The 27,953-nt window shown below is 41.0% G+C and overlaps 2 protein-coding genes across 5 annotated transcripts in view; one reads left to right on the top strand and one right to left on the bottom strand.

Moving 5' to 3' along the window:
* The window catches only part of LOC119744529 (glycine receptor subunit alpha-3-like), a 35,297-nt gene extending 13,454 nt beyond the window's left edge, over positions 1-21,843 (top strand). The window contains exons 3-10 of one of the 4 annotated variants that reach the window (XM_038220488.1): positions 5,645-5,712; positions 10,960-11,031; positions 11,626-11,852; positions 14,244-14,326; positions 17,119-17,253; positions 17,878-18,107; positions 18,680-18,769; positions 19,693-21,843. In XM_038220488.1, coding sequence (XP_038076416.1) covers positions 5,645-5,712; positions 10,960-11,031; positions 11,626-11,852; positions 14,244-14,326; positions 17,119-17,253; positions 17,878-18,107; positions 18,680-18,769; positions 19,693-19,917 — 1,130 coding nt within the window. In that variant the 3' untranslated portion in view covers positions 19,918-21,843. Of the gene's footprint in view, positions 1-5,644; positions 5,713-10,959; positions 11,032-11,607; positions 11,853-14,243; positions 14,327-17,118; positions 17,254-17,877; positions 18,108-18,679; positions 18,770-19,692 lie in introns of all 4 variants that reach the window. The other 3 variants (XM_038220487.1, XM_038220489.1, XM_038220490.1) reach the window with 3 other exon arrangements.
* A 526-nt stretch (positions 21,844-22,369) lies between these two features.
* LOC119744528 (isoamyl acetate-hydrolyzing esterase 1 homolog) lies at positions 22,370-27,000 on the bottom strand. Its single transcript, XM_038220486.1, has 6 exons — positions 26,881-27,000; positions 25,893-25,945; positions 25,016-25,214; positions 24,534-24,642; positions 24,010-24,128; positions 22,370-23,769 (listed from the first exon to the last, which is right to left on the bottom strand). The coding sequence occupies exons 1-6, from the start codon at positions 26,923-26,925 to the stop codon at positions 23,599-23,601; spliced, it is 696 nt and encodes a 231-aa protein (XP_038076414.1). The 5' UTR covers positions 26,926-27,000; the 3' UTR covers positions 22,370-23,598.
* Positions 27,001-27,953: the final 953 nt, after the last annotated feature.

The raw sequence follows: 27,953 nt of genomic DNA, 5'->3' as shown, positions 1-27,953 counted from the left end.
AAAATTAATGACTATACAATAATTGTTACAACCATAGTGTTCAGGGCATGCCGGCACAAAAATGACTGTTTTCTGTCTGCACTCACAAAACAGTAATGATTCGCTCCCAGACAAAAAAAAAACATTCGTTAGAGCGAGAATAAAGTTCCTGGTCAAAAATAAGTGCCCAAACCCATTTTTTTTTAAATGCCATTGCATTTTAGTTTATGAAAATTCGTACTGATATTTAAACATTATTTTCTTAGAGAAATGACGTAAAGCGCTTGTCCAAATCCCCCCCCCCAGAAATTTGAGAAAGAAAAGAAAAGAAAAAAACAGAAGACAACAGAAGCAACTATTTAAACAGATCTTCTAAGATTTTTCTTCCAGTAACACTTCCTTTTATATAATAAGTGTTCTTGTGCAACGCTCTTTAACATGCGTCTTTGTGCACGCTATCGCGGAACTGGTACAGCGATTAGGGGAAAAATGTTCCTTCCGGCACAGATAAAGAGGCATGTACTATCAACCGTTCACGACTGTACTATAAACAACCTTACCTCCCTACATGTTGTATATTGCTAGCGTGTGATGAAAGAAACATCAAAACAATGTTCAGTGCATGCCGGCACAAATTGAGATCTGCATTCCTCGATTTCTAGAAAACCTCATGCTCCGCGCCACATTCGTAACTACTCAAAACATTAGTGACTCTTCGTCCGGACTGCAAGAGAAAAAAACGAGTACTTATCGTCAGAGCGAGAAAAAAAAAAGTTCGCGGACGGAAATCAGTGCACCCGAGTGGTTTTTGTGTTTGCATAGACGAGACACATTTGTGCCAGCGTGCGCGCAAGTGAATCGATCAACAACGGAACGTTTTTAGGAACGACAGGGGGGAAATCTCAGACAACTTGGAAGTCTTTTTAATGTGGCAATTCGCGTTTAGCATGCATGAGCATGGTTTACCGATGATGCGAGAGATTTCCCTTGAAGGCACACAGACCCCGCGCGGTGAGATGGATTCTTACGATTGCACACTAGATGCATGTTTGCTGTGATGGTTGATATGAAAAAGTAAAGATATTATAGGATCGTTAAGTTTGCTGTCCAAGCATTTTGTTTGTTTCAAGTCGTAACACCCTCAAGAAGAATGTTGAAAACCTTACCTGTCGAAGGTTCAGCTCAGTGGATATTACCCTTTTTGAGAAAACTGGGAATATGCATCTAAATTTTTCACAACGCAAAAGCATAGGTTTCATTTTCAAATGATGATTTCTTCGTCTTTTCTTGAAAATGACAGCAGCGAAACGATTTCAAAGGACGTTTGATCATATTTTTTACGTACCATCAAGTAGAATATTTCATAATATTTGGGCAGTTTCATTTTAGACATTTTGCAAAATGATCCAGTATATGCCTTTAAGGAGTAAAAAGTAGGGCTTTCGCAGGAGGACAGAACACACAGCTAATGGACACAGTGATAGCAAACCTACATGGGGGCATTAGTTCTATGTCGTCTTGACATTCCCTCTACCCTCTCACGCCAATGCAATACGGGTAGCTCGAAATAAGGCTGACAAGTCGCATGTTCCAAATTAGGCCGTGTTTGCAATTGGGTTTTTTTTCCTCTGACACGAGTTACCCTGGGTTTTTCTTTTATACAGTGGTGCCTCAGAAAAGGAAACACAAACCAGATCGCTGGCACCAAATCAACGTTGCTGAGAATTTTTTTAAAAATTTCCCAGCGTGTTTTAGAAACCTCTCTGGACTGTCCACGTTGCCAAAACGGTCGTATGACTGGTATTTGAGATTAGCTCATGGCTGTTCGTGGATTAGGGGTTTTTTTTACTGTGGAATTTTGTTTTGCTAAAATTTTGCTTTTCCATATATACAGTTAAACTGATCACAGAGCACACAAACCTCTATTCAATCGATTCACATGGACTATTCACTTGAGGTCTTTTTGTGCATGTACCGTCCACAATGGGCCAGATTCAGCCCATTACGGGTAATCCTATACGATAGCACTGCCCAGATCTCTTTACCACCCAAACACCAGGCTAAGTCACAAATGACAGTCAGCTAGTGAGTCAGTCAATCATTGATCCGTCAGGTGTACGTACTTTATACACTGGCTCGCTGGGGCCAGCAAACTCATCTAAAGATAGCATGGATACGTGAGTCTCCTCCTCTGCACTGAATAGAATTGTGCATTCCTATTGTTAGCTGTAAAGTGATCGCCAATGCAGGAAGTTTCGTGACTGACCGTCCAGGTATCGAATTGGTCTAGTAACCAGATACCTGATTTAGTCTGCGAGTCACACGGAACACACACAATGCTGCGCTTCCAAGTTAGCGTTTGCTCTATTTCCGATGGCAAGGTAAAACCTGTGTATAAAAATGAATCATGGATATCTTGGAAAAGCACAGCGAAGTCGCCTGGTGCTTATATCTGGAAACTAGGCCAGCTATGCACACATGTTAATGCAGTCTAGGTACAAAAAAACAAAAAACTTTCAAGGCTTTTGGCGTTGTTGATGCATTAAATGCACCGTGAACGTGACATCAAACACTGCTGTTTTTATTGGGTAGCAAGGAGGCAGTCATGCTAAAAACTTCATCTGAATGTGACTGTTGTGACAGTCGAAGCTTTATAAGCCAAAGAAGACTCTTGGACGCGGAATACATTGTTTTTCATTTCCACATTTTCAGCGCAATAAGTCTATAAGAAGCAGTCGACAAGGGCAAGTTGCTATTCTTAGATTAGGTTGTATTTCGGTCAAGGTTTTTTTTTTTATTATTAAAGTAGGCTCCTTACAAAAGACTGCTCTTGAAATCGATACAGATGCGGGACAATGCATCTTCAGTTCTTCGTTGTATCTCCATGGACCATTTCACGACACGGTGCTGTAGAACCTGCATCCATCCACATCTTATGGTTATCATCCGTAAAGTGGCGGAGCGAATTTAGAGGTCGCTTTAGATTGAATTGGTGGATGATTTGAATATTGCGAGAAACTGAGTCAAACGACAAAACATATTTAAACAAGAACTTTCATTGTCAGATAATGTAGACAGAAAGTAGGTACTAAATTAGAAGCATCTTTTTAAGAATTTTGTGTTATCTCTGTAATTACAAGAAGATGTAGCCTCTGTAAATGTTCGCAGTGCGGTTACTTGTATTATACATTGAAAAATATATTTAATTATGCAATTTAGAATGTAATCCTTTACGGGAAAAAAGAGTCACTCTTAAAGGGGTTCAAGGATGGGATTCCCAATAAACCCAAGATACTTATTCTTCCAACTCTAATAAATCTACTAAAATCCCAATTCAATTTTTCCGACGTGACGCGAAAAATGGACAAAGATCTTCATCAACTTGGTGCAGAAAATACACCGTTGAAGAGAAGTCTAACGAAAGGGGCCTTTGCATAGCAAATCAAATATTGAGGATGCGTCCGCTCACTGGCGCGGAAACTGTTAACGTGATTGAAGAGAATGGAGAATGTGTGAAAGTTTGAGCGTCAACACTTGAAAGATTCACTTACTATCGAAATCCAATTTCTCTAATGTGTTTAAAGAGTTGTTCAACTCGGCACGAATTCTTCACACTAATGGTGTGAAGAATTCTTCACACTAGTAGGCCTAATGGTGTGAACAATTTTGAACAAAAAAAAGAACGCTAGCCAACACGTATTTTTTCCAGACAATTTGTGTCTGCTGCAATACGGTAGACGAAATAACAACAGCAGCTTGAAACACTGAACGCGTGAAACTGCTCTGTGGGGAGCGATTTAGGTAAAATGAAAAGATGAATCCATTACCTTAACGCATAAGAGCATTTTCTTTATAGTATGTTTTTTTAGATGCATATTTTCCCCTTGAAACTTTAAGACTAATACGTTGCCAAAGGTACTCAATTCAAAAGAAACATAAACCGAAAACCATTTACAAACTCACGCAATTTCGGCAAGTGGCCTGTTTACGTTCGAGCAGATTTCTTGTGCTCAGTATTACTTTTCCCGGGCAAAGTGACACTTTTTTTCTGGGCCAAGTTGATACTTTTCCACGTCAAAATGACCCGGAATATGAGTCAAAAAGTGTCCTTTTGACAGAGATAAACTGGTAACTTTCATCCGGAAAAGTGTCACTAGTCTTTGACCCGGAAAACGGTGTCCCTTTGACCCTGAAAAAGTGTCACTTTGACCGTCGGAAAAGTGTCATCTTGACCCGGAAAGTGTCAGGACGCGGATCGAAATGTGACCCGGGACTTTTGAGACTGCTAGAACAACGGAAGTGTTATTTAACACATTGCGAATTTTAAAAGCAATAGAACGAAAATGCCTGATATTTACGAAATGAAAATGAAACAGGCAATCCACAGAGCTCTTCACACCGCAAATATTTACCTAGCTGCACCATCAAACAGACCAATATTCATCAGACGAAAGGAAAACCAAACATTTACTAGGCGTTTGCTTCGCAAATACGTTTCAATAAATATGTAAATGAGTTGTAGAGATATCAACACGTCGGTCGCCCGGCAGAAGGACATATGAGCGTTCTGACGCAAAAATAATTTTCAAGAAAATTGCATTGAAAGGTTCCATTGTTATCATGAATCCAATTATCCCCCACACGTATTATAAATAATACGAATTTGAAATTTGTCACGCATATGATTCATTAAGTTTGGAACAACCTGTAATAGTATCTGACGAAAATGTTTGCATTTCATTAAAATAGAGGCAGTTTTCTGCATATGCCCTTTTGCTGGGAACATTTTGGTGATTACACGTTCGTGCATAAGGGCATACGCGCATAATTATGCCCTTCTGCCGGGCCCATTACACTTTTTTCTTTTTGAACACTATACTTAGAATAACGCAAACAAACGCCCCTTCATGCAGACAATCAAAAAGAGTGTTTTCGTAAAAACAAAATTGTGTTTCAACTGAAAAAGGTGCGTCTTGTTTCTTTTTTGTTTTTTTATCGGACAAACTTCACAGGTTGCTTACATTACCGATCGAATTAAATAAATTACTGATAACTAAGTGCCAAATAATGCCCATTAGAAAGGAACAAACACAATGCCGCAGCAGGTAAAGAAGTAAATCCGAAGTCTCGAAGGAAACAATTAATCAGTCGACGACAAACCATGAAGACATTGATCACACGGTACGATGGAACATCGTCTTCCTCTAACATGAAGACCGGCAGAAAAAGCACTTAAAATTTGAGTGCGTTAATTTCCTGCACAACGAAAATACGAGGTGAATTTCAGATCCATTAACGGTATACGAGCGACACGTTATTCAATTGACGCTGGGAAATTATAGTTCAGATTAAATAAAGGACAGCGAATGAGTAAACACGAAATACATCTTATGAATTTATGGGCTGCATTTAAGTTAATTTTACCCCATCTTCAAAAATTCTGACAAAAGACAATTTTACACATTGCTATGTTGACTGTTTTTCTTCAGTGGTTTCTGCGATAGTTTAGACAAAACCTTTCAATTTCCTCTCATGTTGAGCTCACATGTTGAGCCGATTAGGCATAAATGTTGCGCACACTAACCCGTGATGTTTCTGATGAGGACAAACAGTCATATCTTTTTTAAAAAATCCATCTGTATCTGTCTTTGGTTTTATTTCACAGGTTCCGCAGTGGACGTGAGACTTCATCTGTACATCGAAAGCATGGGAACGATAAAGGAGTCGACGATGGTATAGTAAATAATTCACATCATCCTTCACATTGGCTGTATATTTGCTATATGCACGTCAACCAAGTGCACACAACACAAATTCATACGCTTATTCCGGCGACTATTCAAAAATAAGGGAAACCAGTTACCCTTCCATGGTCTACTATCGCCACTGATGTTGAACGTAGGCCCTGGGAACAAGGGTACCATGAAAGTCCAACCATTTGAATATATCCAGCCGTTGTATATTTGTTGCGTGTATCCAATTTATTTTCTATCAATATAATCATAAACATCTTGCCTGTCCTGCTGCCTCGTTTTGTCCTCAGTTGTCTACTCCTCTCCACTATTCGTCCCTCTATTTATTTCTAATTGTCCATTGCCACCGTCAGATTCAATCATCTCCAATTCGACTTCTCCCAATTACTTAATCCTCCATCTCGCTTTCCACGCTATGTTGTATCCGCTGATATATTTGTGCTGTCCTCGAACCATCCCAACCCATCAATCTCTGTCACCATTCGACCGTTCTTAATGCTCTGAGAACCATCGCGTAAGATCAAGAAGCAAACCCTAGACACGAAGCGTCCTTCCCCTAGAAGCTTCCTCAGACCTGCACGATTTTAGGCCTATTACCTTTTAACTCCGTAATTCCATCGTTTTGGGCCTACACTCTAAAAAAGCATTAGTCAGATTTGACTAGAAACCAGTTAAATTTGACTAGCCATTCAGGGTCAGCTGGGTGCAACTGAAAATCAGTCAATCTGACTAGATTTTTCCAGTCAGTATTCCTGGCTTTGAAGAAATAGTTATGCAAATTACTGAAATTGGAGTCGAACCCAACTACTTTTTCTAGTCATGGTATGAAATTGTGCATGTTTGACTAAATTCCTAGTCAATTTCCAATAACTAGGAAGACCAGTCAATAATTTGACTAAGTTGTTTTTAGAGTGTATATTCTGTTTTTATTCATTCAAGGACAGGTCCGAAAACATTATTTTGTTCAGTCAATTCCTGTGTGCGCACTGTATGAAAACAAGCCCAGGAGTTTACGCAGGCAATGGAAAACGCTCCTCGTACAATGTTTGCCTCAATTTGTTTCAACCCCCATCCTTTATTTGCAGTAAAAATAGGGGTTTATACAGAGGCCTTTGAATAATATTGGAAATGTGATTTTTGATAACATTAATTTGTTATCCTTCTTAACTTCGGATTTGATTGGCCGATGGCATAGAGTTTGAGCCCGGGATGCAGGCGCGGTTCTACCGGGGGGGGGGGGGGGGGGGGGGGGCTAGAAGTGTTTTAGCCCCCCCCTAAATTTTGTCTAGCCCCACCCCCAAGAAAATGTTATACAGAAGGCAGTAGCACATCTTAGATGGTGATGTCACACGCGAACGCCCCCCCCCCCCTTAAGCAAAAAAAAAGGTCTTTTGTACACTATTATAGTTAATAAAGACTGCGCCCCACACCTATTGATTTTCGGAGGCTTAAGTGTCTTGAAAAAATGAACCCAGTCTACATTTCAGCACGTCTCCTTGCAAAATTCTGGATTCATCCCTAGATAGCCCCCCCCTAAAATATAGGTTCTAGAACCGCGCCTGCCGGGATGGTTCAAAACTGCCATTAAGCCTAATGGACTGTTGCACTACGACTATTCGGGGGCTTTTTTAATATAGCGGTTTGGCCGATCGCGCCTTGTAATGAACAAATATCCGGTCGTGTTTTCACTTCTTGCTTCTACGGAGACTGATCAAATTCACATCCTAGGGCGAAATATTAAAGGTATATAGAAGAATAACACATCGCGGTTCTGACAAATTTATCAAGTCGGTGGAATCAAAGACCAGTCAAGTATGTAACGAGCCACTGACCGTGAAACCGTTGAGCACACATCATGCATGTACATATATATATACAATTGCCTCCCTGAGGAGCCGGCCACAATCGCATCATTTCTAATCTGCCGCCTCAACAGTTTCCCGCCGTTTTCAATTCAATTTGCACAGCTAGACAACGTTTGTGTGTCTTCAAATACTGACGACTCTTAATCAATCCAAACTCGTGACTCGACTTGAAAAACCCTTTCGGTGCATGAGAATTATTAATTATTAACCAAACCACCAAAAAAATGCAACAATTTGCATGCGCGAGTGTAGCCAACCACTTTTTAGATCGATTCTTCCCTTGACGTGCGCATACACAATCCCACTGTTATTGAATTAACTCGGCCCAATACCGTCCCAAAACTCCAACGCACATGCGTAAACTTCTAAAACCGGAGGGAAAATTCTTTGCAAATATTACAATTACCCTATCCCTTCCCATACCATCAACCCATCAACCTTACTATACAATAATCGAAGTCATATATACTTCAATTAATTGATAAAATCAACTTAACGGTGAGTGCAGTCCATGATAATCAGATATCTGCCGTTTCTGTTTAGGCATTAAGTTGGCCGGAGGCATTCGGAGAAAAATGCAATAAAAACGTGCTTCTTTCTTTGTAACGATGGCCTTGATCAAAAGTGCGATTTCAGTGGAGACTTTTGAGACGCCTGGTGGCAGCAAACACACGGTCCTTTTCTATTGTTTGCGTCATTTTGCACATTAGCTTAAACATGACGTAACAATTGAAAACGACCCGTGTGTTTGCTGCCACCAAGCGTCTCAAAAGTCTCCTAGTACTGCTCAACGTTTCGATGCGTACTCGTGCTGCCAAGAAAACTGAACTAGTAGCTTTTCTGATTTAACTGGGAGGAGAAAAATATGAATTTAGTAATGAACACCTTTCACTGAATGCGTTGATATAGTAACAGTTCTTTTGGAAGCAGTTTTCACCTCAAATTATGTCAATAAGCACCGCGCACCGCGTTTGTATACGACAAGTGCAATCCGGGGTTAGACTTGTCTTCTGCCAAGGTTCCCGATAAAGGCAATATGACACCACTTTACGATAATTCTTCAAAACATCTCGTGTTATGACGGAGCTTTCCGCAGGTTTTACTGGCGATGTAATGTGAATCGCACTGCTTTCATGGCTTGATCCCGTGCACAAATCAGCCTGCGTGCCGAAGCGAAATCCGCCCGATTGACTCAGGTCGCGGTACACATAACGCAAAGTTCGTTACGGCAGCTGATGCATTCGTTTGCAGATGCATTCTGCACATGTAGTGCGCATCAATCTTTCGCATCTTTGGTCATGATGACCGTGAGCCACGTTTTTAAAATAGTGAAAATATCTGTAATGTCTGCGGTGTGGATGTTTTGCGTGTGGCCCATCTTAGCATGGTTATGTCCCATGTGCCTTTCATTAGAAGCATGTATTTATGGCATTGTGATTTAGAGGCGAAATTGCAGAGGTGTCATGGGCGCGTAGGCAGGATTTTCAATTGGGTCAAGGAAAAAATGACCGCATTCTTTTGAATAGCGGAAAAGAGGGGAGTAAACAAATCAAGTTTTAAGTCATCCTCATAACATCATGCATTTTTATCAAATCCAACCACAAATATGGGATATTCTACGTTAATGATCTTATAATGTTACATCAGTACTAAATCTGTAATTGTCGAACCACTATAATACAGAAGTAAAATACATCTGTATCAATTAAGGTAAAGAAAATGAATGTAGACTATTACTACTATTATATTGTTATAAATTGGACTCGTTCAAAATCATATGATGTGGGAGTTCCCGTTTGGCGACTGAATTCCTATTTTTTTTCTTCTAAGAAAGTTTGAAATGTGCCACAATAAAATTCAGAACGCATCAAAGACGAAAGACACTTGGGGGGGGGGGTGTGGGTGCTGGACAGTCTGTCCATGGGGCGCTGTTAAACAATGTTAGACAATAACTACCGCCATTCGCTTTTCACGGACGTTAAGCCCGGTTCATACTTCACGCGAAAGTATGTGCGAAGCGAAATTCATGTCGTCAACAATGGTGGACGCGCTTCGAATGTATTGTTGACGTCACGAATTATGCGTGAAGTATGTACCAGGCTTTAAAATAAACAGCCACTTGCAAAAATAAGGGGTTTTGGTAAAAAAAATACAAAATCGCGGAAAAGGGGACTTTATGTTCTTCCAGCTAATTATGGTAACTCGACGGCTGCGCTTTTCTCCGGATGCAAAATTTCCGTGGGGGGTGCCCCCACGCCCCCCCCCCTAGCTACGCCGCTGCAGTGTGCAAGCGTTGACATGCCCATGGGCCATGAAGCGTCTAAGATTGACCAAGTTTTACGGCATGGCCATTTTCACATCGCTTTTAACAATTAATTTTCGTAGCTGTTGCATTGAATTGGTACTGCATGTAAAGTGTCGTAAAACTAAAACGCGATGAAGTTATAACTCATCGCAATGTTGGGAGATTCACCATGGGTTGATGTATCTATCTATAATTACGGCAGTGACGGATGAGGAGCGTAATAGAGTGCACCTGCCGCTTGGGGCAAAACGTTTCTGACTTGCATTACGTGGTGATTACCATGTACTGGGTTGCTCTGCCTGTCGAGGTATAGCAGTCACAAAATGGTAGATTGAACTGTTGGCAATAATGGCTGACAGTATCACTGACTTCTATATTAACTGGACTGGCTGTTACACGATGGTGTCGGCCAATGCGCCTTGAAGAAATAGAACCGCCATCTTGGATTCCCAAAACTTCCAACCGGAACATACATTGTAGGTAGTCTACATCGTTTTGCAGATTTGTTTATCACTTACAACAACTATTCCCCTAATAATATTGTCAGCTTTTAATCAAAAGAACCGATCAGAAAATACGAGTCATATTTTCGCCGCCTAACTCGAACAAGAAATCCAAAACAGTGTACAAGTAAAACACTCGCGTTTATACTGCGCTGCGTCATTGGTGCATGACCCAAGATGGCGAACGTCTGCTTCAATGCGTTGGCCTCGTCAGCCATTCCAGTTCGTATAGAGGCCAGTGAAATCTATGGGCGAGTGGACCGTTGAACTATCAAAATCCACCCCAGCTTGTGCTTGATTGGTGAGCTTGCAGAGGCAATATGAAGACAGAAATAACTTTGCACGTGTTTTTCCTTCTGTATGCTTAAAAGTTTGTACGAATGAAGATAGCAACTCTTACATCAATTTGTGTTCATGTACCCGTCCAGCTACATGCAGGACGGTCAGCTACCTAAACAACGACTTGATATCATCCTCAAACTAACAGTTTTAAAGAAAAGAGAAATTAGTCCATGCATCTTTCCAATTTTTCATTTTTTTGCTCGCATGTATAGGTAACCAGCAAACGAAGGGCAACTCTAACCAGCGCTCAAAGAACACATACGGTGAAGTCACCACCTATAAATGTACGATTTCTGAATAATTTGAAAAATCTGAAGAAAGGAAAAAATTCGTCAGTTTTATATACCTCGCTGACGGTGTCCACTGTACCCAGGGAGAAGCAAAATAAGGGGTGGTGCCTCTCTAGCATCGATCACATGGAGTTTAATACATTGTTTCACGTTCGTTTGGGAACGAGTGTCCAAAATGTTCTGTTTTATATATGTTCCCCTTTCGGTTGCATATCCTTATCGTTAATTGTTATGTTACCCTAAACATACCCCTTGCCTGTCTGTAAACAACCCTTTTCGTTATCAGTGTTTCCAGTGCTCAACCTAAATTTTGCCCTTTTTTAAGAGGTTGGCAAAATATGAAAACATGATGGTGCTCATTGTGTTCAGCTAGACGTGATTTCTATCACATCCGCATACATGCAGTCATGATGTTCAATCAGTGTGAAGTTGACTTGCTTTTGGATGGGTTATAATTATAATATAAGCATAATTATGTCACTGGCTTAAGAAGGTACGTGGGGCCAGCTGAATCATTCGGGCAGTGAAACTAACCCCCTTGCATCCTCGCAACACTATGCGTTACTGTAGTCATCTACGCCTACCCAGGATTTCACCATAACCATGTGGTTCCGGCAATTCTGGCAAGACCCCCGACTAGTTGCCAACGCCTCGGCCAGCCAGGAGGTGGTAAACTTCAAGGGGGACCGCATGAGCTTGATCTGGACCCCTGACGTCTTCTTCCTGTTCGAGAAGGACTCCAAGTTCCACGACGTCACGGTGCCCAACCGGATGCTCCGGCTGTATCCGAACGGCACTGTGCTGCTCAGCACAAGGTGAGTGCCACCTGGTCGTTTTCACGATCGACCATCTTGAATCGAAAGCGAGGCGAGCCACGCGAATAATTTTATGAGTTAAAGAGACTAGGAATGAAGGAAATGCAATAGATGCAATTAACACATAAACCTCATTGTGCTCCAGTGTGGAATTGATAATAAAATGTCCTTTTTTATGGGGGGGGGGGCACAATACGAAATACTTCTGAAAGCGAGGCGATCAGACTCGCATTCTTAAAATAGTCTGGCACCTTCTCTTTCAAGAGTACCAATACACCAAGGGCGTTTTCGAATCCCTGTTCTTGACAACACGCGTGTAACACGAGAACGTGTTCTCGAGCTGGTTGTTACGAACGCGCGGGTGCATGTCGCATCGATATAAAGCAATGCAAAATGGCCGACAATCGTCTGAATTTGTACTTAGGCCTATTCCAAATGAACGAGGACGACTGTTGCAAAACCGGACATGCGGGGATGAAATTGCAAACCTGCACTATAATGGTATTCTTATTCCAATCATTAGGGTATTAGCCAAAAAAAACCCCACAAAACAAATTACGAATCTGCACAGTCCGCCATTTTGTTCAAGCTGCACCTCGACGAACCCTCCATCAACCGGGGAGTGAAAAAATCGATCCGCGAACGCCCTCTCGGGTCTGTTCGTCACGTTCGAGACCGCTGTTCTCGTGTCGGGTTAACCCGAGTGTTGTCAAGAACAGGGATTCGAAAACGCCCGAAGTGGTTCGAGAGCTAGCAATCCCGTGAACAAGGCCATCATGGCCGAACGAAAAAAAAATAAAAGCTCTCTTCCAAAGGACTTGGTGACATTGAACGATGAATTTTAATCATCATTACGCCGGAGCGTTCAGCCGTAGCGGCTCGTAATGAGCATCGAATGTTGCCTTGCCTTTTGAACATCTGCAAACACTGTTAAAAAAAATCTTGCGATTACAGCGGGAATACAGCCACTCTGAGTCTAGAACATTGAGTAGTTACCAAAATGTTCCTGTTAGACCCATTCTACCTTAGGGTGTATTTCTAACCGTTCATTTCTGTTACACAGCTGCTCCGTTGCGCCTTCAAATGCACGAGTCCAATGATAATGTTATACACTAATAATTATTGTATCTCCCGAGAATAATCAACCGCCTAATTAAAGGCAATTTTTTTTCAATCGGATTCCTGATGAAAAGTTGCATTTTAGTCATCAAGTGCCCTTTTCGTTGATTGACTGAATAGCGGTTGCACGAGGCAAACCAATTAGATTGCATTACGCGTCTTTCTGACGAATCCATGCACATTGGGGGTTATTACAAAAGAAACGTACGTTTCGGATTAGGTCCGAGGTTTGATAAGTGGGCTGGCGACTGCTGCGGCATTAAAAGATTACAGGACCGGATTTTTGATATTGCCAAAATAAAGTCCCTGACCAATCTTAATTTTCTTGCCGCGATCTTTATTAAACACCCAACGTCAGAAACGACGAGCTAGCAAAGGGCACTAATATAGAAGTATGTACGTGTACTTTAATACTCCATTTCTCATTCGTGGTACATGTAATAATTGTTACAAGGCAAACTCATTCAAGGCATTTGTGAACTGATAAAACGTGAGACTACGGCGAATCAAAGTCGACAGAGGGAGATGGGAATGCAAGTGAAGTTAAATCCCAGCGATTGGTTACCATAGTGACGACTTTTCCAGAGCCGGGAATATCAAAAGCGCAGACGTTCCGTGCCGAGTCAAAGCAGCGCATGTTGTATTCCAATCGTGGATGCGCTCCGAAAAACATTAAGTTCAATGTGTTCTACATGCGTCAACGCACATTAAACTTTGTATAGACTACCAACGAAATTAGGAAAACATTTCTTATTCTGAAGTAAGTGAACAGAAATCCAATGCTACGGACGAACTCGGAGAGGTTGTGGGGATCCGTGGTGGATAGGCTTACTGAAAGAAATAGAAAAAAAAACAGAGGGTAGGGTGAGTTATTGGGATTTTTATTAGCGGCACGCGTCTGTCACATTCACGGCCCTCAGATGCCCAGTCGCTGTTTCACTTATAAACAGTCATGCCAACCAACCCGTAAAAGATTGTTTCAGAGAAAAAAACCGGCATCTATCGACCAGACGATGAATTGGATTGAAAAGCAACCACTCGACCGAGGTGATTTGTCTTGTGATTGAGAGGCGCAAGTGCGGCACCAGACTGCAATAGGGGAAAATCAAATTAACCGTAGTGATACGGCGGGGACCCGTCTTGACAATCTAAACTATCGAAAGACTTAAGTCGTCTCCACGGTGTCCAATTAACATTATCATGTCCAACATATTTGTAAGATTTCCAAACTGAACATATTTTCATTTACTGATTCAACTTAATTTGTTCCAGACTTTCAATTACGTTGGCGTGCAACATGGAGCTAGCCAATTTTCCCATGGATACACAAGAGTGCCAGATGATCATGATGAGCTGTAAGTATGTGTAACAACTCGCAGACAATACAAAAACTGCTTTCCGCCCAATTAGAAGCCATGGTTCAGATTTCACCAAAAAAAGTGGAATATTTTGGTATAAAATGTGGTATGCATGGCATGGTTTAGTAGTCTATTGCACCCGATTCAGAACCAGTCCGTCCTCCTCCCCCACCCGCCCCTCCTCTTCTAAGAAGGAACCACAATACACATCTTTATCCGCCATCTAGCCTTCACGTTGTAGCTTCAGCATAAACATACCAAACAGCAGAATTGGAAAATATTTGATCTACTTAAGGAGAAGCACTTGGGCCATTTCTCAAACCCCGCAGGTTCGTCTCCGTCTACAGCTTCAGGCATGCAATTTTGCAATGAAACTGGAGCCAGAGACAGCAACAAAGCCGGGGCTGAAGAGACAACCTTGGTAAAAAAAAAATAGCCCCTGAGAAACGGTCATATCAAAGATTGAAAAGCCAGATCTAGATATCATTAGGTTATTGGTCTAGAACCTCTCGAGTGTTTCGAACTTTGCGAGTGAAAGCCCGGAACCCTTTCAGATTAAACAGAATGATTGAAGCAGTCTGGCGGCCATGAAGACGGATTCCTCAATTCAATCAAAATCCGATCTATTCTCGACTGCCGCTCGTGAGAATCAATGCGATTTAGCTTGTTTTTGAGTGATTTTCTAGAAGTCCCGGGGCGCATTTCCGCGCTTATTGGTCAGGGAGGATTGTGGGCTCGAACGGCCCGAAGCGGACGAAAACGCGCTCGCGGCTGCTGCCGGTGTGGTGTGCGAAGACAAACACCCCGCTCGGTTTGCACTCGTAAATAAACTCTCAGATGTGTACACTGGCATAAGGTGGGGGTTGGAACTACTTTGCGCACGCGCATTTGCACGATGACAAATCCAGCCCGGGACAATCTCAGCATGTATCGCCAGTTAGCTTATACTCCTCCAGATAGAGCACGTGTCTTAGAAGACAATCTCGAACAGATCTTAGAGATACAAAAAAAATTCAACCGCGAAGAGAGAAATAACCCCGATGTGTTAACTTTGATTTTGGGTGACTCGACAACAGCACGGATGAAAGGCTTGTTAGGACACCCAGAGCGGAAAATTCCAAGTCAGACATGATGGGAATGTTCCAGAAGATAAAGCATTTTTGGCGTCTCATTCGGGATTCGGTCTTAAGGGAATTTCATGGAATGTCGGGCCAACACATTTTGCAAAAGATTTATATCAGATCCGATGTGGTTGAGCTACCGTTATTGCACACATAATCGCATCTTGATGTATCTCTGGTGGGCAACTTATTTTGCAAGTAATGATATTGCATTCCCATGGGCAAGTTATAAATCGATGTGTTTATTCGTGGTGACACGGAATCTAGATCCTTCCTCGATATCACATTCTGGCCGTATAGGCAGCACGGCACTTAAGACGTTCATGACTGTACATAATGAGACAAGACATACTGCCTCCGGACCCGATCCGGGTCGGGTTTCAAAGATAATGTGTCGACTTAATCGTCCATTTACAATCAAGACGGTTGGCACAGATAGAAAGTGAACATTAACTTTCGATACAAGGTAGGCCTACCGTACTGATAAGGATGAAGATTTGAAAAGACAGGCAGCATTGGTGATTAAATATTGATATTGACATGTTTGTGTTTCAAAATCGTGTTATAAAATGCGGAAATAGGACATATTTTATCACAATAGGACATAGGCCTATTTTATTTTTTTTGCCATTCGGATGTTCAACAAAATAATGTGGGTTTCAAAAATTCCACTTTTTTGGGGTCCATATTAGGATTTGGTTTTGATCATTCGTTCACCTTCATAACTTCATATAAACCTTTGTTGAAAAATCGACTAACCGTGATACCAAATAATCGAAATTACAAGCATATTAACCGTCTAGCTAGGTACTAGATACCGGTATCCCTGGAAAATAACAAGGACCGCGTTATGGTTGAGCTAGCTGCCACTGTAGTAACCCTTTCTAAGACAAAAAATAATCCATTTATTTAAAAGTTTAATCTTCGCTCTTTTTATATTTAATGCGTTTAGAAAGGACATTAATTCCTCCCTGGTTTTCTCATGAAAAATAATTTTAAAATTACAGTATTGAGCCATCTTCAACACATCCATTTTGAGGTCCCCTCTAGGCTTTATTCGATCTGAAAATAATTATGCAATTATTAATTTGCCGGAAAGGAATGTTAGAGGGACGGTCACTTTACGCTGCGGGATACTGATCGATTGCTTAGTAATGGTGTGGTGACAAGCATTTATAATGACATGAATATAATTTGAATTCAGGCATTAGACAGACTTCTCTCCTTTGCAGCAGTGCAACGTTGTTGCGTTGCCAGCCATTACATAAATAATAATTACAGTTATGAGGTTCCCCGGCCGAATTTGTCAAACTGGCGTTTCAAAACATGATTTTTTTTTCTTTGAAATTTTACCTTTTCATCCCGTGGCTTTTAAGCCAGAAAGGGCGATATTGCGATAGGTTAACTGTTTAGTGCTGTCATATGACAATTCAGACTTCTCTCTCAACCAAACTTGGTGAACATAATCTTTGGGTATAGGGCAGGGGTATAGGGGGACTTCCGATGACTTGTGACTTTTGAGGTCAAAAGTCATCTAGGGGTAATGACGTCATAGTTGTGTTTGGTTAGGTACACTGAAAAATGTGCTTACTAACTGACTGTATAAATACTGCCAGCATGCGAGGGGGATCGCTCAAGTATATTTGCCGTATTTTTTTTTATTTACAGACGCCTACAACTCGAACGAGATGACGCTCACTATTAACGACGCTTCACTGGAGATTGACACAGATCTGAGAATTCCCCGATTTCACCTCAACGAGTACAAGACGGCAGTGACCGAGTTTAGCTACGGTCCGACCGGTAAGACATGCTGCATACCTCGATTGTCTCGTTTCGATTTGGCGAGATCTTCCGGAGAGTCCACTCCATTTTGTAGGGTGCGGGAGTAGGCGGGTCAAATAAAAATAAAACAAGCTCAGGCCTATTTATAATCACGAACTCAGTCAATCAGTCAGAGACCCACTCAGATGCCAATATAGGCTGGTCCTTTGGGTCTAGCAATAATGGATTCTTGACCATTGTAGAGCCTTCTGTGATTCATTTGCCAGTTCATTTTATGAAGTTTTTATTCAAATCAACCAAAGAGATAACGTTGTTGCACTGTGAAAGAGGGAATATGTTCAATCTTTGAGCAAATGCGGATCCTAAACGACGGAGGCACAATCAAGTAAATCCATAGTTATTTTGTTTACATGTTTATATTTCAAAATTAACGTTTTACAATCTTCACATTTTTCTTTGCTGAAGTAAATGATTACAACTACATTGCTTTGACAAACGTGATATTTCTACGGTTTGTACCCCAAAATTTGCCCACTGATTTTACCGTCTGTGACTTTCAGTTAGCTCTGTGGTGTGTTACGTATTGTCACACTAAAATGTGTTTTGTAAATGTGTCTTCCAATTTGCTGTGTGTTGTGTTAGGTAACTATAGTGCTGCAAAGGTCACCTTTTCGTTTAGACGTCACCTCCAGTCGTACATCCTGACTGTCTACATCCCCAGCTCGCTGATCGTTATCATCGCGTGGTTATCATTCTGGATCGACGCCAAGGCGGCTCCTGCCCGCGTGTCGCTGGGAATAACGACTGTTTTGACGATCACGACCATGACGGCTGGTATGCAGGAGACAATGCCGCTGGTGACATACGCAAAGGTACGCCATTTAGCTGTTACTGCTCCAACAATCTTCTCAAACTTTTCCAAAATTGTACTTTTACTGGTATTGTGTGGCTACTTACGGGTTAGCAAAAGAGCACATCAGCCAAAATATTCACGCCAACTTGTCACGCCCATTTGTCAGGCAAAGGGACTGGCAGTGCGTACTTGTCAAACTTGAGACTTTTTATCAACTATAGTTCTTAATTAATTCCATGGCTTTTTGCCAGCGGGCAACGGTACGTCGATCGCTCCCACTTTTGTGTTATTAAGCCTCTGTTCTGGTGACGTCACACTTTGTTTACGTGTGCGCTTTTCTATGGGGCTACGAAACCGTCGTCCCCACCAAGCTCTCATAAGAAAGCACACGTGTAAACAAAGTGTGACGTCATCAGTACAGAGGCTTATTTTAATGTATGTATAACACTGTCCATGAATTATAGTGACGAGAGAGGGCGGTATTAGGTGGAAGCAGCAGAGTCATGTACCGTGCTATCCAGCCCATCATCCTGTCAGCTTAGAACGAAAACGCCAGTCAAAACATATACATTTCTTACCTTGATAATACAGGCTCTTGACGTGTGGTTAGCCCTCTGTCTCTTGTTTGTCTTCCTGTCTCTCATGGAGTACGCATGCGCCAACTACTTAATAATTGTGGAGGTGAGTGTGCTGCCCTCTCGGGTTGAAAACCAGACTGGGGATTTGCCATTCCGGACGAAGGAGTCATACAGGCTCGTTCACAGTCACGTGACATCTCAGCACTGATATGGGTGTGTTCGATTAGCTCACTCGAGTCGACTCGGGTTAGCCCCGTTAGCTCTGACGTTATTGGTGCTTACCCGGGTCAGCCACCGCAATAGACCCTGCTCGTGGAGCAGTCACTGGTGGAAATACGTCACACGCATGCCTTGTTTACTCCAAGAAATGGACAAATATGGCGGCCGGACAGAGGAAAAGCTCATTAAGTGGACCCAAAAATCAACTTTTTTTCAGAGCTCACTTGCGAATTAGAGGCTAAGCCTATAATATCAGCCCAACTTTGTTAGGTTTTTTGTGATTGTAAATGTAAAAATAAGATCCAGTCTGAAAAGGGCGTTTTGTCAATGGCTACGGCCACGGCTACGGACGTCACGCGAGGATCATCATGGTCCGCGTTTGAGCGTTCGATTAGCGCCGCTTTCGTGCATGGCTAACCCGTCTGCCTTTACCCGAGTTGATCCGGGTGAGCTACTCGAACGCGTAGGCCAAGGTGCGTTCAAGTAGCTTCCCCTTGACGGATTTTACTCGAGGAAGCCACGAAACGAGTCTAATCGAACACCGAGGTGTATTCGCCTAGGCATTCTGGGAAAATTAAGGTCAAATTTGTTGTTGCGTGGCGGGACTGTAAACACACCGGGCATACAGTCGTCTGCTCTACTCGTACAATTAGTTTTATCATTGCAACCAGATCAATAATTGCTGCAATCGGGAATACTTGTGTCATAAATCTCTCCATTGCACTCAATTCGTATTCAAGTTCCCGCCATCTTCAATCCAGCTAGCCATTAGTCTTTGGTATCCCCATTCTTTCCCCATTCTTTCAGAACAACCGCAAGCTGAAGAACTACACCAAGAAATTAGGCAACGGCATCAACGAGAAAGTGGACCACATGCGAGTATTCGAGTTCCATTACGGCCTAGGAGTGTCAAGACGACCCGGCTACCGCGAACCACTGACAGCTGACAAATTGGACAGAATCTTCCGCTATTCGTTTCCCGCCCTTTTCGTCGTCTTCAACGTCATCTACTGGCCTTTTTACTTGAGATGACACCATGCATGTTGTTTGGAGTATCTTCAGAAAAGCGAAATCCATCCAGGCGAAAGCTCACAAAACGATTGCCTTAACAACACAAGAACAGTTGAAGTCAAGAAAGCGTCGAGTTGTTCACGATCCTAACGAGGTGTCTATATTGAAATATATGTGGCGAATGGGTTCAATGTAACATATCGTGATTCATCTGCTGCCACTAAACTGTCCCGTATTTTGCAATCATTCTTTCCATCCATTGTTACACTGTCTGTTATATTTTCGATGTTTCCTTGTATTTGTCTGTGTTAGTGAACACCATATAATGGCCACTGCGTGTGAGACTACCGTTTTGCAAAAGTGAAAAATTGTCGTAAACCGTGTTTAAAGTATGCTAGTCAGCTGATTTAATTTTCCACAAACCCCTGTATTTTTACATTTCTCAAGAGAGTATTACAAATAGTGCCTATACAAAGGTTTCTTTGAGGTAACACCGGTAAACACCGTTGGCATAATGTGGACATTGCAGCGCGGTGCAGCCGAACTCGTACCACCCGACCGTGGAATAATTTTGGTATAATTTGGTAACCCAGGTTTTGAAGTTCACGTGTTGGCCTATTTGGTATGTACTTCGCCTATAAAATAGACTATGAATGAAAAGCCAAAATAGCGTGTGAATGCATGCGGGCTATACGGTAAGGATTTAAACGTTAACGAACGAGACTCGTCTGTACCACCTTCACAAGCACGCTGATGTAAAAAGCAATTTTTGCGACGATAAACTAAACCGTGGACAAGATTGTCACTAACTACTAGCAATGCACTTCACAATATCAGCTGATTTTTATGGTAAGGTTGTCACATTGTTTTTAGTGTTCTAAAAGTCAAATACAATACCCGATCTGGTAATCAAACAAACAAGAAAGAAACTTATTATTCCAACTGTTCATAATATGGAATGGGGGTGATGTAAATTTAACATTGGGTTTTAATTGCCCTTCACAGACGTATGAAGACGTCTGCACGTCCGTGAAGGGCAAAACCCAATACCGTATTGAATTTATTATTCCAAGTACAAGAGGACAATCAATCTTTTATTCAGTCTTTTTTATTCTTGATATTAAGATGGATTTTCTCTCAAACTACCACTTCCGTAGAAATATATATGAAATGTTATTTCTTTCAGAATGCAGTGTTTTTTTTTTATATTCTTCTCGTGAGATCAATTATACATTTATACCATTTGTGGTCTTCAAACTCATTTTTAAGTGCTTTTTTTAACGAGAGCTCAGGGGAATTCGAAGTTTAGCAAAACATTGAAGTGTACTTTTCAGATATTTATGATAAATTTGATGGTAAAACCATGGAGAAATAAAACTTGGTAAAATGCTGTTTCTAATGTATAAAACCATTGTTAATAATTCTACAGCAAATGCCCATCATTTGGTTCCCCTAAAAAAAACGTGTCAATGCGCAATCTTCTACAGTAAAGTCCTTCCTCACTGGCATACACGTTCTTGTAATTCCCTGATCATAGTTTTTATCATTTTTTTTTTATATTATTAAAGTCGAGTATGCCTATTGAATTACTCTTTTAAACTAAGAAACATTCTGGTGAAATAATTACCCTGTAATTGACAAAACGAACATCCCCATAAGTGTATTTTTTTTTAAAGTTATGAGCACTATAGGCCGACGCACACTGTTTCAGCACATCATGGCCAAAAAAAGAATGGTCTCACATACGGTATAAACACTGATTTGTGATTATATGAGATAAACAGTACATTGATTTATGAAATTTGTGTGGTACTTTTTGTCTAGATGTTCCTTTCTGTTGTTGCATCAGTGTCAGTTTGTGTCTGCGTGTGCACGCGAAATTAAAGTTCCCAGCGGACAATTGTGTTTTACCTTTTTCTCACAGAAATGGCTGCGCATTAAATGTAATGGGACTACTTTTCCTTCGTTCCTCTGTAACTGCTTTCATCTCTACCGAAATAATCATCATCAATATCGCTATGAATGTCAACGATCATAACTCTTATGAAATACAACCGAATGTAGGCCCGTAGGTTGGGGGGGGGGGGGGGGGGGGAGGGGGGGGGAACGACCCCCACTTCAAATCGGCCACAGGTCCACTTATTTACCATATTTCCTAATAGTGTACAACTGCCCCCTTCCTCGCGCCTTTTTTTTCAGGGGGGAGACAGTGTAACGCATGTAACGTCACCTTCGAATATTTGCTACTGCCCTTTTTTTTTTATAAAGGAATTTTTTTTGGGGGGGGGGCTAGAGGGGGGCCCCGCCCCCTCCCCGTAAAACCGCGTCTGCGATTGACTTTCGAATTTTACTCAAATGTGCATTTCCGTTTGTGTAATCAACTGTTTATTAGACTTAATGGTAACTACGACCCCCATCCCCTTCCTCCAGCCTGACAACGACCCTGGGATAAAAGCAATTCGGTGGCCATCACTTGAACAAGCTTAGTTCCCATTTGGAATAAATATTTTATTCATGTTTAAGGTCACAAAACAATGACATACAGGAAACATCATCAGTTCACTTTTCTTTAAGAGAAAACTATTGTTGTTGACATTTGCAACAACTATTTGTACACAATTAAAACATACAACATGATCTGTCGTGACTATTATAATTTTGTGAAATTTATACTTTTATAAAATTGTAAGACATTAAAATTACATATAAATACCCAGTACTGATGAATGCAAACCATATGGGGCTTCATGGAGTTGACGGTACTAAACAAAATTCAAATAAAAAGACACAAATGGAGTATTCTGTATTTTTTTTTGTCCTGAATTCAGATTGCTTGTTAACATCACATCTCTTCAAGGCCTCTATCAGGAAGTCTTTCCTTTCAAAAATGATCCGTACTGCAAGCACTAACAATGTTCACAAGCACTTCATTGTTATCCATGTAGAGTTCTATGTGGTTTACTTGAGATGCATTGTATGAAAAGATGAGTATACAAAATGTTACATTGTACATTGATTATCCTGAGTTTTCAAAAACGTAGGGAAAAGACAGAGACATAGCAAAGAGGAGACATGCCCCCAAGAAACACAATCATAACACAAAATAAATTATACAAATGCTCATGTGAATGTATCACATTTGGACGCCCCTTGTTGGGCAGTTGCCGTTGAAAGCTCTTGGTAAGCGTAAAGGTGTGAGTAGCAGATGACACCGATCCCCGTTATATCACCTGTGCAACAGCTGCACATGTGTAGATATCTCAGATACATCAATGTTTAAGTATACTGACACATGCCAGCAGGTTTTGAACACCTCTTATAGGCTATCAGCTTCGTTCCAAAACTTGGGCCACTGGTGTCAAATGATTGAAAGGAGCAATGCTCATAGCAATTTTTAGCAAAGGTATGCACATCTAGAGTTGGAAAATGTGTGATAGCTTTGCAGTGTAAGCGGTGGCAGGGTTTTTTGGATGAATTATATGTTGTATAAAGCATGTTTTGGCCGCCAATTTATTTAAGTGATAGCACCCAAAAAGCTGCTACCGCTACAATGCTATCACATATTTTCCAACTACAGGCCTAGGGGTGCACACCTTGCCAAAAATCACAATAAGCATTATTCCCCTCATTTGATACCGACCGAAACCCCCAGGCTGATGGCATATTATAGACTTCTTTCTCATATTTTGATGCACTCCACTTTCAAGCCAGGAGACTTTTCTCCGGATTGACAAGGTCAATGTCCTTCCAGTCCGGCAGCTGGTCTGGTAGATGACCAACTCGGCTGACTGCCATCTCAGTGAGATGACCAGCCAGGAATCCTGACCCTGACTCTGATAGGTGGAGACCATCTTCAAGAAAACGCTGCCAATTCTGAGGAGCGAAAGTGAAATTACTCACGTGTCACTGGAAATTCCAAATAATTTTGAGGAATACCTAATACACAGAGACATATTTTTAGAAGCTATGAATGAACCTCGTCAGAAAGCTTTTCAACGTCCAGCAGAAAAATCAGACACAGCTGATTTTCAAAACGAGTGTCAAGAATTCCAAATAAGTTGAGCACTAGAAATTGTTGGACATTTTTTTATTTTGAGTTCCGAAAATCTGTACCTCTTCCTTCTGCATGAGCGTCCACAGATCCAGGATTCCTGTGCAGCAGTCCTCGGCCACTCGACGGCAAGCTTTAGCATACAGACCCGTGTTGGAGTTCTTCCTGTTGACTGGACCACCTGCAAAACATTCAAACAGGTGCATGTGTTAACTCTGTGCAGCACATGTAGATGGTGCTACATTTGGGGTTTAGTTCTCAATGTAAAAGTGAACAATGTTAGTCACAAATTTACACAATTTTTTTTTTAAGATGCTTCTTCCTGAATTCTCCAAAATCCTCAACTGTGCATGAATTAATATCACATTCTTTGGACTTGTTAATTTTAATTACATCAAACCCTAATCAAAGTAATATCAGCGGAGCTTTTTTAACCTTCCTCAATCCTTCAAAATCCTACAAACCTCTATGTGGAATTTGAAGGATCTTAAGACTCGGGTAACGGTTGATTTTTTTTCTTACAACTTAACAGCCACTCTCTTCAAATAAAAATGCCAAGATTCTCATTGATATTCTCAGAGTTTACCATTCTTTTCACATCCGGCACTCCACACTTTGTCGTCCAGCGCTGGCGGTGAAATGATGATGACATTCTTTGGGTCGATTCCCCCATCTTCTAAATACTTCACCATACCCTAAGAAAGGATAAAAAAAACACCAACAATTTCACTATTACTCCAAAAGATATTTTAACAATTTAGGATAGAAATTGGGAGATGATTTTCTTTCTCTTTTGATTAATTAGTATTGCATCGATTTTATTTACAAATTTTTAAACAATCTTTCTTTTAGGAAAATGATTAATAACTTGTATGTGCTAATTGACATGGACATACGTTTACCGATGTAAAAGGGCAATATCAGTTTGGAATGTTTGATTATGCAAGTGAATAGAAATGAATTGGATAGAAATGATCTCTTCACAAACTACCAGCACAAAAACAAAACCTAGGGACACTTTAGTGTCAGAACTTCTGCATCCCAAACATGTCACCTATTGTTCCTCACCTGCAAGTTTCCTCTGAAGTCGTCCACACTGACGTATTTAGGACTCGCTGTTACCTCCAGGGCAGAGTCGTTGGCACCAAAGAAAATGGTTACCATGGCAACGTGAGGCAGGTCGTCCTTGGGAATGCATCTAGGGAGGATGATTCTGCCCCAGGTGGAGTTGTAACCAGAGAACCCCCTGCTGAGGACATCACACTTCCTGTTAAAAAAAAAATTCAAATATCTTCTGAACACAAATTTGCTTGCAGTGCATGCTGCTGTATAAAGATTCAGACCAGCCAATGCTGTCAAGCTTTGATTCAAGTGATTAAGACGTCTGTACTAATAAATAGATGGTTGTGGGTCTGAAATAATCCAAAATCTTTTTGTATTTTTCTCACAGCTCTAAGACAGGATTGTGCATACGGTGCTTAAGAAGGTAATTTGAAGGGCAAAAGCAACTGTTTGAAATTTACATACTGTCCACTCACTTGCTCACGAAGAAACGATAATCATACAAAGACAGAATAAATGGTAATATTGGATTTTCCGTTTTTTAATCTCATTCGCGCTCAGTGGTTTTCCAAAGCTTATGCGCAAAAATGAGGTAAAACTTAATTCAAATGAATACTTTCTGCTTAGTAGTGCAATACTGCTCTACTATGGTGCTAGCCCACTAATACCTCCAGGGTTGAGCGCTGTTAGGTGTCTGCAGTATTAAGCATGAGTTCCTCACACATTTCGTTTGTTACAAAATTTAAAAAAAAAAACACTTAACATACAGTATTTCGGATATTTTGTTGGTGAAAAGAAAACCCAACATATAAATTATCCAACATGTGATTCCATTAAAGCAATTATTCAAGATTATATAAGCATGCAAATATCTACATTTTACCTTTGTAGCTTGTCTGCTAGAGCAGCACCCCATCCTCCATTGCTGAATGCTGCCTACAAACCGTGATTAAATTAAAAGAAAAATATTTACAGTCTATAAATAAGGCCAAGTACAAAATACCCGTTGATCGTCCAGGTTTTTTTCAAAAAGAGGAGGATGAGAGCCTTTTTTTTTTTTAAATTGAAAAATCGGCTAAAATAGCATATTTATAAATCTTGAAAGCTTGATGCCTCGAAAACAGGTACAAATGAAGGAGGCGAGAGGGTGAGAGTCCGGAAGGGAAAGTGGAGGAAATTGTGGCGCTTAAAAATCCAACGAAACAAACCTTTCGATATTCGCAATGCATCTAGTGATTGGATGACAAACAAAACCGGCAATTTGTGCTCAAACCTATGGGACGGAGTACTAGTTACAACTTTCATTTGATTCCTCCTCATTTTCAAGAATTTAATGATTATTTTACCACATATATTTTGCACTGGTTTGACATTATAATTGTTTACAAAATATCTTGTTTAAAGCCTATTCAGGTGCTATTCGAACATGTAGATTTTTCAGTTTCATATCTTATGAATATTGATCATGAGCCTTCTAATAATGACCAATCAGAATCAAGATGTCAAGCTCACACCCCAACACTGGCCAATCACACAGGGTCTGCAATCCCTCACCCCTAACACTCGACCAATCACACAAGGCCTAGGCCTATCAATAGTATCATGAAATTAATTTTAAATTATTTCTCGGTTTTATTTTTTAAGTTGAAAAACTGAACTTTATCTACACATTCTATTTCTAAAATCATATGCATGTGCAGGTTTATCGAAGGTCACTTAAATAATCCTGGAAAAAATAATGAAGAAACAATATTTTTAAAGCTTCAATAGCCTTGAATTGGTCCCATACCGTACCCATGGCCATACTCCCATAGGCCCCCTAGTCCCTACATAATGAAATAATAAAAATTCTTTCCTAACCTTGGACCTACCTGTGTTAATGAATCCCCAAATAATACAACCTTTGGCCAGGACATCGTGTAAACAAGAAATTGCCTGATCTTCTAAACATCGTCTGCAAACTTCCGCCCACAACCACCACCGCGCTGGTGTTCGCGAGGGCGCCACCAAGAGCCACCAGGTCACGTGTAGCCGGTCTAATGTGTTAAGTGTGGTTCTACTCGGTACTCGCAGTGGAATCTGCAGCCGAAGGCCTGCTAAAATAGGGACGAAAGGCGCAAACAAATTAATTGAAAAAAATAAGAAGTAATTAAAACACAATACACCACGACTCTTAAAACTCCCGCCCCTTCCGGCTCCGCCTCTCTTAAAATATTTTGCGTTTGAAACAGATTCAATATTTTTTTTTTTTAATGCTATTTTGGGAGTGTTAATTACATGCTGTGTTCCCCATTTGGAAAACAACAAAACAATTTTTTTTGCATATTGCACGCATGCGCATATTCATGTCTCGGTATAGTCTACTTGTATTAAGTTCATACACTGATCTCTATTGTACAGTGTAATAGAGATCACTGACAATTTTCGCATACACAAAAACCTGTCCCAACCATTTCGGGCGAGATAGCTTCTATGCCTACTTTATTAGTCGTACACGTCACGTCAGGAAATCTCAACGCTAAGACTAAGGCCTGCCCATCCCCCGCTATTCAAGGGAAGTGATTGAAGCCTGTTCAAAACAAACTTTGGCTAGAATGACTGATTTTACAGAAATTTGCTAGACTACTCTGCAAAAACTTTCCTTCTGCAAGATTTCCTGCTACATTCGGGTTATTTTCCAAACACTCTGTCAAATTTAGCCGAAAATCAGCTAAAACGTCACCCTGTATGGTACCAATGTAGCCTACAACATTTTTCGTCTGCTCATTTTTTTTTTAACAAGACTCCTTCGTCCAATCAAATTGGCTACATGGACGAGTGATGTCACCCTACATACTTCAGACCAATGAGAGAAAGGCCATGCGAGCCACGCGTGCTACGTCACGGACACTTCCTCGAATGCCCCCCCCCCCGTCTTAAAAAAAATAGGGCATTTATTTCTGAA

This window comes from Patiria miniata, unplaced genomic scaffold, assembly GCF_015706575.1.
Source record: "Patiria miniata isolate m_02_andy unplaced genomic scaffold, ASM1570657v1 HiC_scaffold_7, whole genome shotgun sequence".
Taxonomy (NCBI): domain Eukaryota; kingdom Metazoa; phylum Echinodermata; class Asteroidea; order Valvatida; family Asterinidae; genus Patiria; species Patiria miniata.
This window is presented reverse-complemented; position numbering and strand designations above follow the sequence as displayed.